The sequence below is a fragment of the Priapulus caudatus genome, unplaced genomic scaffold, assembly GCF_000485595.1.
Source record: "Priapulus caudatus unplaced genomic scaffold, Priapulus_caudatus-5.0.1 Scaffold1380, whole genome shotgun sequence".
Lineage (NCBI taxonomy): Eukaryota > Metazoa > Priapulida > Priapulimorpha > Priapulimorphida > Priapulidae > Priapulus > Priapulus caudatus.
In genome coordinates this window covers 25,950-39,277 of record NW_014578441.1, presented here as the reverse complement: position 1 = coordinate 39,277, position 13,328 = coordinate 25,950, and the positions used below count along the sequence as shown (strand labels likewise).

At 44.0% G+C, this 13,328-nt stretch overlaps 1 protein-coding gene across 1 annotated transcript in view; it reads left to right on the top strand.

The window, feature by feature from the left end:
* The first annotated feature begins 8,713 nt into the window (after window positions 1-8,713).
* Window positions 8,714-13,328, top strand: part of LOC106816447 (ATP-dependent DNA helicase PIF1-like) — a 7,109-nt gene continuing 2,494 nt past the window's right edge. Inside the window, exon 1 of the mRNA XM_014821066.1 lies at window positions 8,714-9,613. Within this exon, the coding sequence (XP_014676552.1) occupies window positions 8,714-9,613 (900 nt within the window). The remainder of the gene's footprint in view (window positions 9,614-13,328) is intronic.

Sequence of the window (13,328 nt, the reverse complement as noted above, 5' to 3'; positions counted from 1 at the left end):
TAATGCGTAAAATCTCTAGGGCTATCCCAGAAACCACCGCAGCCTACGCCCTAACCCTAACCCTAATGAAATTTAATTAACACTAATACATTTAATTAAATTTAAAAGAAAAAATCGCCACGTGTGCGTCACCCGGCGACAATGCAACCATCTGTCAGCGACATAGCACTGTATGAACTGTACGTGACCTCTTCAAACCACACGACAGGTGCTGGCGATATTTCATAACGAGCTTCAAATGATGCATTGAATCGAGATTGCATTGCATTGACATGATCCATTGAGATGATGAGACAGCATCAGAGAAAATAACAAAACAAATGATAAAAGTATTAGACAATTTACCATTTTTTTGCGACGGCACACGTCCAAGTAGAAATTCATGACATAGTGAGAAAGCATATACGTAATATAAATTTGCCAAGTCATTTGCATTTACCCCATTTGACTAAGTCCAGCTACAATTTCTTAGGCTGGGTCGTGCCTGTAAGAAATAGACAATGTAAAGTAGATGTTGCAAAAAAAGACATGGACCTGTTTGATAGTTCAGCAACAGTCACTTGACAATTACTGTCACAACAGTGCAGTCAAACATGTCAGAGATGCACAAATGACAATGCAGAGATACAATACAGTTGAGATAGCTGCAGAAGTGCAGCGCACCTTCAGACCATATGAGCAGAGACCTGCACCATCAAGCATGGCTAGCACTTCTTCAGGATTCCCTGGACACGTGACCTATCATCGCACGTCACGTTCTGCAAGAAAGAAGGGTAAAGGGCCTGCAGTTAGCAGTGTCCTGAATGTGGTGCGGAGGTTAATCATTCTCAGACCATTTGATGGCGTAGAAAGAGAGACCAAGAGGGGCTGCACGATACTACTTGATGGACAGGTATAGTACTGTATACAGATACACCACACTTTGACAGGACCATAGACATACTGACTCTTACAGGAGAAAACAGTCATCTTCCACTGGAAATGAGAAATATCATCAGCAGAGCCTTCGCAAAGTTCCTGGCAGACTCTGTCCCAGTTACATAGACACACAATACTTGTATTGTACTTCTCGTTCGGTATCATTACTTCCCAAATAGCTGATTGATGATGTCTGTAAATGAATATATTTGCTTGCGCAAATATGGCCCTGAACTCATAAAGACGTCAGCACATAGAACTAGACTGACACGCACAAAAATCCACTTTCCTTACAACAGCTTCCAAAGATGATGACGAAGAAGCTTGGAAGCGGACGGAGGAGAGAATAATGCTGGCCACCAACAGAGGAAGCATATTAGGTATAAAATTGATAGTGTACAAAAAAAAAACGCCCAGCGCTATTTTTGCAATAGTCAGGAGGCTTATGCACGTAACAGAGCCCAAATCTGCAAATTATGAAATACATTTTTTTTTAAAGGCAAAATGCTGGGCTTCATAATGGTTCTGAAAGCCAGTGAAATTTTTGTGAGGAGCGCCAAAAATTGATTGCCGACCCGAAAAACCACCCCTAAGGGCCCGGTAAGTACCCTCAAGACTGTTTTATCTGCCATATTCTTTCCCTTGCTTGTGTTGATTTGATCGCAAAGTTATGAGTGGTCGAGTTTGGGGGTGTCAGAAAGTACATGCCAGGAATTCGATTGAGCGTGCGGTTGCGGAAATAACTAATTTGTTCAATACTATTTTGTAGTTTTTTTCCGAACGCAAGTGGTCAGTGTCATCCACCGAAAATGTTGTAGTTTCCCCGCACAACGCCGGTATCTCTGCTAATGCGATATTATTATTTATCTTTTATATATTTATTATGTATATTATTATGACTATAAATAATGACTATTACATGACTGAGTAAACTGTATTCTTTTGGTGCGGGTCTTTAAGACCTTGGTGCAGATTAGATGTATCCATAAAGAGATAGCGACATTAAGAAGGGGACCGCGTAAAATATGGGATTCACGGTTGACACAGCAGCATGGTTAGCCAGCTAGAGCATGTCGCGAGCGGTCGATCGTCCGCTGTATATTTGTCAGGAAATCGAATTTGTGGAGGCACACGGAAAGGAAAAGACAAAACATGCCTGGTTGTTGTTGCCTTTGGAGCTGCTAGCAAAATTCAGGGAAGACGGAAGGGGTATCAAAAAGTATAGAGTTCCCGTAAGATCCATAAACCAAGAGATCCCGCTTGTAGGCGGGCCATGGTCAATGCAAACGTGTTCAGAGAGGAATGTATCGACAACTGTATATAAAATTGCGGCACTACAATGTGTTTAATAATTTAATCTGTACTTCTTGTTCGGATTTGATTATTTCCCAAACTGATTGATATCGCATTGTCTGTAAAATAATAGTATTATTGCTTGGCGCATATAAGCCCTGAAGCGTCCATGTAAAGACGTCAGCTCACATAGACTAGACGTGAATCACCTGCCTCTGCGCCCCGCGCTGGGTGTGCCCTGCACGTAATAATATGCCACCTTTCCTTTCACAACAGCCGTCGGCGAAGTCCAATGACAACGAGAAAGCGTGGCTGCTGTCCAGAATGCCGATATAAGTGCTGTGCGCACTGTACCAGAATGAATAAGACATGATTCAAGTATAAAATTAATAGCGTATTCACAGAAATGTCTGAATAATGGACAAGTGTTGTCTTAAAGTTCAATGCTCGGTCCATGTTTATATAGCCAGTAAAGGAAATAACTTTCTTTTCCATCACTGGCCTTTATCGCGCCACGCGTGTCTCTAATACCATCGGGTTGGAAATATGTTATGTAGCAGCATCTTCTCGGGGGCGTCACCGCGGGCGGCAAATTGCGGCAAAATGTCACTGGTGAGCGCAGCAGTGAATCGTTCACTTTCGTACTGTCTGAATCACTCGAATATAGAAAACCTCGGGCAGCACGGTCTTTCGTAGCACGCCGCTTATGCTGCCCCACACTGCATTGGTGGTTTCGTTGTGTTACAGACGACTGGATACATGTGTGTTCAACGGGGTTGAAATGCAAATAAAGCGCTTACATCCAGCCCTAAATGCAGATCTACCGTCAGGTATCAACAAAAACGCTATGCTATGATGGCAGAGCAGGTGCAGAGGCGACCAACACTGCTCCTAGGGAAACATGCAGGTGCGGCATCCGAACCAACTCACCAGCTACCGAGAATGGCACCGACGAACCGTCAGTTAGGAAAAGATGTGATGAACCGGCGCCGATGATCATATACATGATCGAAACACAGACAGGCATCGGGCTTGCCAAAGTCGATCTAAGGCGATAGCAGTCGCCAGCCTTTCCTGGTCTCCATACGCGCCGAATCAAAAGACACCCAGCCTATTGGAGTCAAGCGAACGCTGAAAGAACGAGGTTCGGTCTTCCAGGATGAGGCAGCCTACGGCGAAGACAACAGCGATTACGAACGTCAGGCAGTGCCACCGGAACAGGAGCCAACGAGCCCACGTGAAGGCTTCAGCCGGTATGGGCCGTAGATTGAAGAACGGCAAGAAAACTGTTCTTCTGTCATATCCCCAATTCCACGTTGAAAGTGTTATATCTCTAATGCCCTTCTTACGATAATTCACATGATAACTATAATAAGAGTCACATCTTCTATATTTGGCGAATGTTGTATGTATGTTAATGAAAGCTCTGTCATTTGGATGCCAAATAGCGGCCAAATTTACAGGAAAAGATCGATAGTCACGGGACGGTTGTAACGTATACTCTCGTTGAAAAACCGTTTGTTCGTCTTAAAAAGACCCAAAAAAACGCACAAAAAAGGTAACATTTGCCTGAAATAGTGGGGGCGCGTGTTTTGTTAACGTTCTCGTTTGTATTTCGTTTTGCTGTTGGTTTCAATACAGTGGTTTCAATTTCGTGTTGTGTCTGTTTATCTCCTGGTTTGTCTGTGTGTCCTGAGAATTGTGTTGTAAGCCCCATAATGTAGAGTAGAAATTAACCATGGTAAAATGAAGTTAAATATCATAGCGTCATTTGGCCATAGTTCCCAGTATGATGTACAAGTTGAATTTCATCAAGACGCAATTTTTTTTGGAAGTCGGCATTGCCTGTAGCAGTGTAACGGGTGTCCGTAGAAAACACCGATGCTGTCAACAAGCGGTCGCGTACACAAGGCACGTAATATTACGTCGTCCGCACAGAAGTGGCAAACATGCGTAGAAGTAAGCGTCCACTAACCACCGCAATAAGTGATTATCCGTGGTCCGCACACCAGTGCGGAAAACATGCGATAGCACGATAATATTACGTTTACGTTATACCTATTCACATCTATCTATATTCTAATTTTGGAGTCCGTATCATCAACCAGTACCTAGCATACAATAACACACATTCTGTGTGGGTGTGTGTATTTCACTGTGTACTTGCCCAAGGTTCATGTGTTACGTGTAAGCATGATTGCATGCACATGTATTTTGTATTGACATCTCAACCATAAAAAAACAAAACATGTGCAACAACTAAACTACTCGCTCTATAACACCTAACACATAACACTACTGCACTGGTAACACATCCATCACAGTCACTAAGCCCGCGCGTAGCGCGGGTTTCAGCTATTAATAATAAAATTTAAAGTTCATTTCAACTTTACCAAGAGGGAATTACCTCTTCAATAAGTTATGCACTGATCTGTATCATTCATGCAAATTTTAAATGTGGCAAGTGGCTTCATCTTACTTGGACAATTACTTCGGCATTGTGTTTGCACCCGATGCTGATAATGTTGCACATTGTATTATTGCTAGCAAATACATTTGGCACTATCTACATAAATCATTTGAAAGCTGACATATCCCCTCAGTGAACCGCAGTACGAGAATGTCTGGACAATTGACTGTGCGAGTGTGTTTATCTCACATTTCGTAGTTCTGACCAGGCCAAAAAAGCACTAACACTGAACTTGTGAGGTACATGGCAATCCTATTCGAAGTGGCAATCACCAACATCAATATACACTAGTGACCCATGGGCCATATGCTGAGTTCATGTCATGTTGGCCTTCATGTCAATTTGTTTGAGCATGCAGCACACCAGCAAACAATTATACGAAGCATGCATGCAGTTTTAGCAAATGTTATTGACATGTGAAATGTTCATAATTTATGTGGAGAAGAAGTAAGTAGATGTAATTATCATACAATTCTGTGTTCCGCCCCCAGATGAGAGATTGGCCAGAGATTTCCTGCAATTGATACACACACTACTGATGACATTATTGCAAAATTGGGACCACGAGCAAAAGTTTATGGGCGAACTTAAAGCCCACAAGGTGTGGGTGTATCATGCTGGGCAAACTTCATATGAAGGAATTGAAATGAGGCACCTCCACTGCCATCATAGTGTGATTAAGTTAGTACATTCCAGCTAACACCATGTAACACACCTAACCATTATCCGATCTACGCATTCATAGATGCGCAACCATCTATTTCGGACCCTCTCCTACCATATCCCATTCTCCTATATATAGCCTTATACCGTAATACCCTTCCCTCATACAGCTACCGGTATACCGGTCAACACACACCTCATCGTGATCGTCAATCGATGAGACCATAACAGCAGCCCCTGACTCGCTTGGGTCATCCGCCTCTGAATCACAGAAAGACTGATGAAATTCTCGCATTCCCGAACCTTTCCCAGTAATGGAAATGGCTGCAAGGACAAAGGCTATATAGACTGGGACTCGCTCCCACCTCGATTACGCCATCGAGTGACTAAGCTAAAGCCGAGAACACGTAGCAATGCGAGAGGGTCATAGTCCCCCGGGGTACTGCCGAAAGTACCCTGGTACGGTCTGATATACCGGACGTACCCTGTACCATCTAATATGCGACACCGTACCTCGCCTACTCCACTAACGACTCTAGGGAGTCGCCTACGCCTACTCCCTAACCCGAACCCTAACCCATATTGGCGTTCGGCCATGTGGTGCCCATTCCAATTGCATAACCGCTTAGTATATGATGGATATATCCACTGTATCGATACCGCAGAATATAGTACCAATGTTACCATGCCCATCCGCGCATCGTAATATATCATGCCCAAACCGCATTATCCAATATAATCCCGTCACATTGACCACGCCAATATATTTCCCATATGCGTATATATAGGTACTGCGTAATTACTGATCGGTACTGATAATTACATTCGGTAGGATAGCGGCGTGTTCTCATCTGCGTTATTTGGTGCTTATATGATTATTTCGGTACGTGTATGTGCTTATAGGCAGCATTATATCGCAAGTTGATATACCATCGTAATATACGGCAGTTCTCATATGTGCGCGCCATGCTCACCAGGTTGCCATATATACCATCAGTTTAACATATATATATGGATATATGGTATATATGGACGATGGATATATAACGACAGGGCTAGCATTACAACTAGCGTGTGTCCCCAGCTGAAGGTCATTGTTCTCACTAGGAATAGTAGTGTCGGTGGGCTGCTGAGTGTCCACTATTCGAGAATCAACAGTGTCTTTTCCAACTGTGGCCACTGTACGACCCACTGGAGGGTAAAACTCACCAGGCGTTTCCAATACAGTATTCTCTGGGTCGGTTAACCCCCTCTTGCCCTCAAACTTCACTAGGTTGTCCCCATGGACATGCCGCAAACTTGGCCCAACCCCAAGGAAATAGGATGTTCGTCCCATGCATTTCACCACTCTTCCCAGCGACGACGTACAGTCACTACGATTTTTCACACTCACAGCATCGTTCGGTGGAAATTTATGCAATTTCATTCTGCTTCGATCATGCTGATATTTCTGCTGCCACTGTTTGTCAACTACATGGTCTTCAAGATTTACCACTACCATGCTGATGGCATTCAGCAGATCTGTTCTGTGGACAGATGACAGATGAATCTAATTAGGATAATACCTAATTGCATGGATGACCCATGTGCAACTGCTGTTCGCATGGAACCCTTCTCCACTTGCTACTAGCCTTTGCTTTCTGGAATCTCGTTGCATCGCAGAAGAGTTGGCAGTGCAATACTCATTGCACCATTACGCGATGCTATGACCAGGTGATTTGCCCTGCGGCCTACAGCGTTGGATTTACCAGAGCAGGTGTTCGATGTATATGGCATTGCATCTCCCTTAATGGCAAGCTTGTGAAACAGTTGTGATTTCGCTAAGGACCGGTTCCTGTGATCATCAATGACAACCTATGTGCGAAGAGCAAGGTCGGGTCGATCTTTCTGATACACTTTAGCTAGGCATATGTTAGCACACGACTTTGCTCCGATCCCGGACCCACAGACTTCAGTACACGAGGTGGTGACGGTGTCTTCCTTTGACTCCATACATGATCCATGTATCATTAGGTCAGGATACTGATATGATCCAGCAGTTCGCATGCATTATAACGCGCGGTTATGATGCATGACCATTCCTGGTGGTTCACCTCCGTGGCAGTCATCAAAGATGTGTCTGTGCAATCCAGATCTTATGAGTCTTAATGAAGACAAGTAAAAATCCTAAAACAATTACAGGGGTCTGGTTGAAGGTTTCCATATGGTCCGCTGGGTATCACAACAAAGGAAAAGGCAGTGCAACGGCAGAGGTACACGTAAGCTACACGCCTGCTGCGGGCAGTACAGTTCTTTTCTAGATGGTGTGAATCGACCCATGAAATCAATGCCAGTGATTGTTGGCAAAATGTGCTGTAAATTAGCAGATCTGCAACGCAAACACACATGCTTGCGTATGTGGTGTGTGCTACCGTTAGTTCGAGTGGAGCATGCGTGTGTATGTGTGTGCGCGTTCGTGCGCATGCTTGTCGTAAATGCAATAGGTGCGTTCGGTTTAAAAGCTTCTGTTAATTTTAAAGTTGTTGAGTTAAAATGCATGTTTTTTCTTCTAAGAAACCATGTTGTTGGTGTTAATTCTCAGTAACATGCATATATTGGAACTCCTTTGTGCTGTAAACTGCACAGACACTTGCAGCAATTCAGCCTACAGTCATGCCATATGCACGCCGCTGCACATTTACACTATATATAAATATGTTAGTTCTCAGATGTGTCCTTTACCACTGTTAACATTTCAAACATTCTTGCTGTATTATGGTGATATATTTATGTAGCGTTAAGCATCATGCACACCCGTTGAAACATATTTGTGTGTAAAATCATTATGATTATTCTTGTTAATTGTATATAAACTTAATTTCAGAATTGGATTAGAAATAAGAAGAGAGCGCTTTCGGGGAAGTTATATACACGCCCACATGAAGTCACCACTGCACACCAGAGTGGATTCAACTTGTTCTGCAAAGGCAGCAAATACAGTAAGCTTTCAGGATATGTACTTTCTGAACATGTGCTTATAAATAACTATGTGTAGATAGGAGGCCCGATACAAGTATGAGCTGTGTGGCCTGCCGGATTACATATTCTTACTTTATTTCACGTGTCTCAGCTAGTACACTGCTAGACTGCGAAGGGACCACGCTTCACAAGTGGTCGGAAATTAGAGATGGTCGCCATAATGCCCAATACTTGGCGCACCTCATCGCTAATGATGAGGCATACATGGGCGCCAAGCACAACATCAAATCTGCAGATGCTGTCATCATCGACGAGGTGTCAATGCTCAGCTAGCTCACACTCGAGTCGTTTGAGACCATCTGCAGGCTAACCAGGTCGTCTAATATTCGGTTTGAAGGCTTGCAAGTCATCATGGCCGGAGACTTCTTCCAGCTATCTCCAGTTCCGAACGCAGAATACAGAGATTACAGCCACTACCGCTTCATGTCGCCCGTCTTCAGCAGTTTCCCACATACAATAGAGCTGGACCAGGTACTTCGCCAGCAAGATGATACCTTGATCAGCTGTATCAACCAGCTCGCTAGAGGCCAGTTGCTATCAGACACCTCGTTGTCTCTCTTAACAGAGGTATCTCGCCCTCTGTACCAATCACAGGACACCATTGTTTGTCTTGTAAGAAATTATGAAGCAGATGTCTTCAACGCTGAAAAGCTGGGCCAGCTCCAGGGTGAGCCTACAATTTCGACTGCAAAGGACAGTGCAGACTTGCGCACGTTGAAGAGGTCCAGAGTACCTAAACACGTCGCGTCAAAACTCGGTGCACCTGTGGTTTTGACGGCCAATCTGGCAGACACCTTGTTTAATGGCCTTCTGAGAAGAGTACATGCGATATCGTCGGCAGGGCCTCTCATAAAATTTGACATTAACGGCTGTGATGAGGCTACTCCCATCACACCTCACCTATTCTCCATGTACTCTCCTACAGAACAGAAGGTCACTGCTACAAGGAAGCAACTGCCATTGCTTCTGGCATTTGGCATGGCGATCCACAAGTGCCAGGGCATAACATTGCCATCTGTGGAGGTGCACTGCAAGCACATTTTTGCACCTGGCCAACTCGGAGTTGCCGTCGGTAGAGCCACGCACAGGGATGGTCTTCGCGTGGTTGGCTTCACATCAAACTGCGCGAAGGAACATCACCAGGCTGTCATTGACTTTTACCAGCAACTAGTCAATGCCGACACTCAAGGTCTCTCTGCCAGGTTTGCGACACCGGTGCACTCCCTCAACATGTCGAAGAAGACGGCGACAGTGACTTCTCCTCGTTCTCTGAGGGGGAGATTCAGAGGATCGACGAGATGCTGTCGGCTGCGCCCCCCCGAGCGATATTGCCCCTGCAGAGCATTCGGCCCTAGAGGTTAGTTCCCTGCAAGAAGGTATCCACAAGGTACTGCCTGACTTGTGAAGTACTTTAAACATCACTTATTACTATTAAATCTGTTACCAAACATTGCATGAAGTGTCCTAGACAACTAATGTACAAATAATTCGTGAGTTTTAATTCAATAAAGTATGTAATTAAGCTGTAAATTACAATTAATTTAATTTTAACCACCACTGTAAAGGCTGGACTGTATTCTTAAGTACAGGTTACGTATACCCGAATTTGATCGCTTCTTGAGCGCAAATACAACGGCACTAGATATCGATATTTTGGGTGTGGATCACACTGTAAACAATCTATAGTTCCAAGAAACTAGACGGTCCAATATCGATCGGATATCAATTTAATTGTTTCAATTTGGTCGAAAATGAAAAAGTCACCTAAGTAATCGTAATTTTTGACAAGGACGCCAGGGAGGGGGGCAGCAAGGGTCCTTAAAATTTGACGGACGTTAGTGTACAAGGTGTCGTATATTCACAGCAAATATCTAGTCCGACTGACTTTTCTTTCGAGTGTTATAAGCAAAAAGGTGCAACGAATTAAACCCTGTTTTCCCCAAACTAAATAAAATACTAATCAACATTTCAAAATTCCTATACTTTTGTCGCCAATAGACAAGGCCTAGAGCTACATGCTGATGTCCTTTGCTAATCGATCTCTTTCCAATCGATAATTATCGGCAAAAACGTGGAGGGCATTTGGCAGAAATTATGAACATTGGTAGCCTATGGACAGAAATTGGGTGGAGCAAAATAATGAAGGTTGCCACGTCGTCCATCTGTCGGCGTCTCTAAAGACGAATCCTCGTATTAATCGGTTATCGAGTTATTGGGATTTCAATTCGATCAATATTTCATATTCTTAAGTTATGACAAAATATTGGTCACTAGTATGGATATAGGATATAGTTGGAGTGTACTGCCTTCAGCTTTTATTGATATTGTTTTTATCTTACATAGATCATGAGTGACAAGAGGTCTTCCGCCCCTCTGGTAATTGCATACCTTATATTAATATTGTAATAATTATCTTTAAAATATCCTTTTCCGAAACAACACAATCACATACCAGCTAAAACAGGTCGGATAATGGGCCACACGTATTCCATGTAAATACGTCCGAGTAGATGCATAACTCGGCAGGGGAAGAACAAAGTATCCTGCCAGTTATGCGCGAACGATTGTGTTGTGCTATGGGCAATGGTAGCAGCAACACATACCCAGTGCTGTGGGCAGTGTACTTAGTGCATTGAGCATGTACTACAGTTGTACTACAGACTGTCCGCCGGGACTCTGCCCCGAAGGAGGGGAGAGTGTAAGGTGTCTATACCGTCACCTACGAGTCGAAGCCGTACTACAGGATTCCATACAGGCTTCGACCCAGGATTCACGTGTTTACTTTCTTTGGGCATTTTCCTCAACTATTGCAAATCCAGTTGTGTTCATCACATCTAATAGCGCAGCTTCGTTTTCTACATTAGTAGTACTAATAGTACCTTCTTTGTACATACATACACAAACGTCATGCACGAGAGTAAAAGTAGGATGCGTTTGTTAATACATACTTGTTAATACCACTTATACATAAAAGGCTACATCAGCACTTCACATGTCTCTTACAATACTTCAACATGTGAAGAGGCAACCTACATCAATGAGAACTTTAACTCGCCTTAAAGTTACACCCGAGTTCTTGAGGTTTATATCCAGGAAATCTATTCCTATGTTTGTTAATAACAAACACTAACAATAAATGCTGAACAATTACTAATCTACAAGTGTTGTTAACAATCTTTTCAAGACTTTGAAGTCAACAATGACCTTTCCGTGATTCAAATATGGCGCCGCACACCAGCTTACACGCTGGTCAGAGCATCATGGGTAAAACAGTGTGACAACAATTTCAGCGTAACGACCTATTTCCAGAGGAATGCGAATTCACAATAACCTATGACTTATTACTAGTAAATAATAGGTATGAAGTATAATCCGTTATTCTACACATTTCACGAAAACATGAAATTCTAGATACACGGTCTAACCAGGGCAACAACACGTAGCATCTGTAACCCAGCTTCGTTGTACGGAAGCCTGTCTCGAAAATAATACCGCACGCCTATTACACATATAGAATGTGTATACATTCATATACGCAGCTATGTTTTTAAGTAATTCTGTTTATGTTTTTAACCAATAATACATATCATTTATGATAATGCATATCGTAACACAGTGTCATAACCATACGTGAATTGACTTACAGTAACATGAGCTAGGAATTAGTCATTTTACGAACAACGCCACTTACTCATGGCATCTGTGGATCACGATGTTCACAGCCAATTCGACGAGTTCCATCCGCAACGCTTTTCATGATGTCCTATTTGCTTCATCGTCCACCGGCATACCATGCCCATAACGTTGATATGTGTTTCATTGTTTGCGTGGTGTCCTGTGCATGACGATATTGAACTGCATTCAACTGAAATCTAGAAGGAGCGCATGGAACGATGTTGCTAACAAATTAATCTATCATCATCACTAATGACACTATGCATTAATAGCCTAACATGCCATCTGAGCTGAAAAATGCTCAGTCAGTGCATACGTGCACACTGGGGCGTGCAGCTTAGCAGTTCCGTCTGCAAAACAATCATTGTCGACTTGTGTGTCCGAGTGGTTATCATGACAATCAGTCGGGCTATTTTAATAGCGCTTTTTAAAGTGCTATGACTCGTGACGCCATAGCACCGCTTTGGCAGAGGCTGCAAACCGTGTGAGAGCCATAGTTACTGCCGCCGTTAAGCCGCGCTTCCTTGAATTTGTTAAATGTTACATTCACATCACTGCGCACAAATGAAATTGCGTCAACACGCACGAACGGCGATGCCAATGGTTTATTGTAATTAGACAGTCGCATTGCCCTCGTCCGTACGACTTGTAAGTCGGCTGTTGGATGGCGGACGAAGCGAACCGCACGAGACGGTTGGCCAGCTGAGGCAATCCAGGATCACGGTTGCGTCGGTCGGAGCACGACCTTGCGGTCTTGTGCAGTGCCCGTGCGGGTCGACACGCGTTTCGTACCACAGCCCGACCGGCCAAGCCCTTACAGCCAATTGTTTTGCCGAACTTACGCATTTCACTTGGCGACTTGCCTTACCTACATTGTTGTATCGACTACAGGCTGTTCACCTTGGACACCTGCTGCGGATATCGGTACAATGTGGCACGAAAATGACACTGTCTCCCTCGGATTGCCAACGGTCGACGCCAGTGCACCGGACAGCTGAAGAGCGGCGGTGCTTTACGCAAAGAACATGCCTATCTCCGGCCAAACGGATTCCATGGAGTGAGCCCCTTACAAAGAAAACACAACTCTTCCCGGCACTACCGCCCACATCTCCGAGTTCGTTTGCGTTACCGCACTGCACCCCGAAGGGCCAATCTCCGTGTCCGGTTTAGCGAATATTAACCCCATTGCCTTTCCATCGACGGCGGCAAAAACACATTGCCGTCGCTTGACAATCGCCTTTGCCTATCTCTGACGATCGACTGTCGCTTCGGAATGCCCTTCGCCTATCTC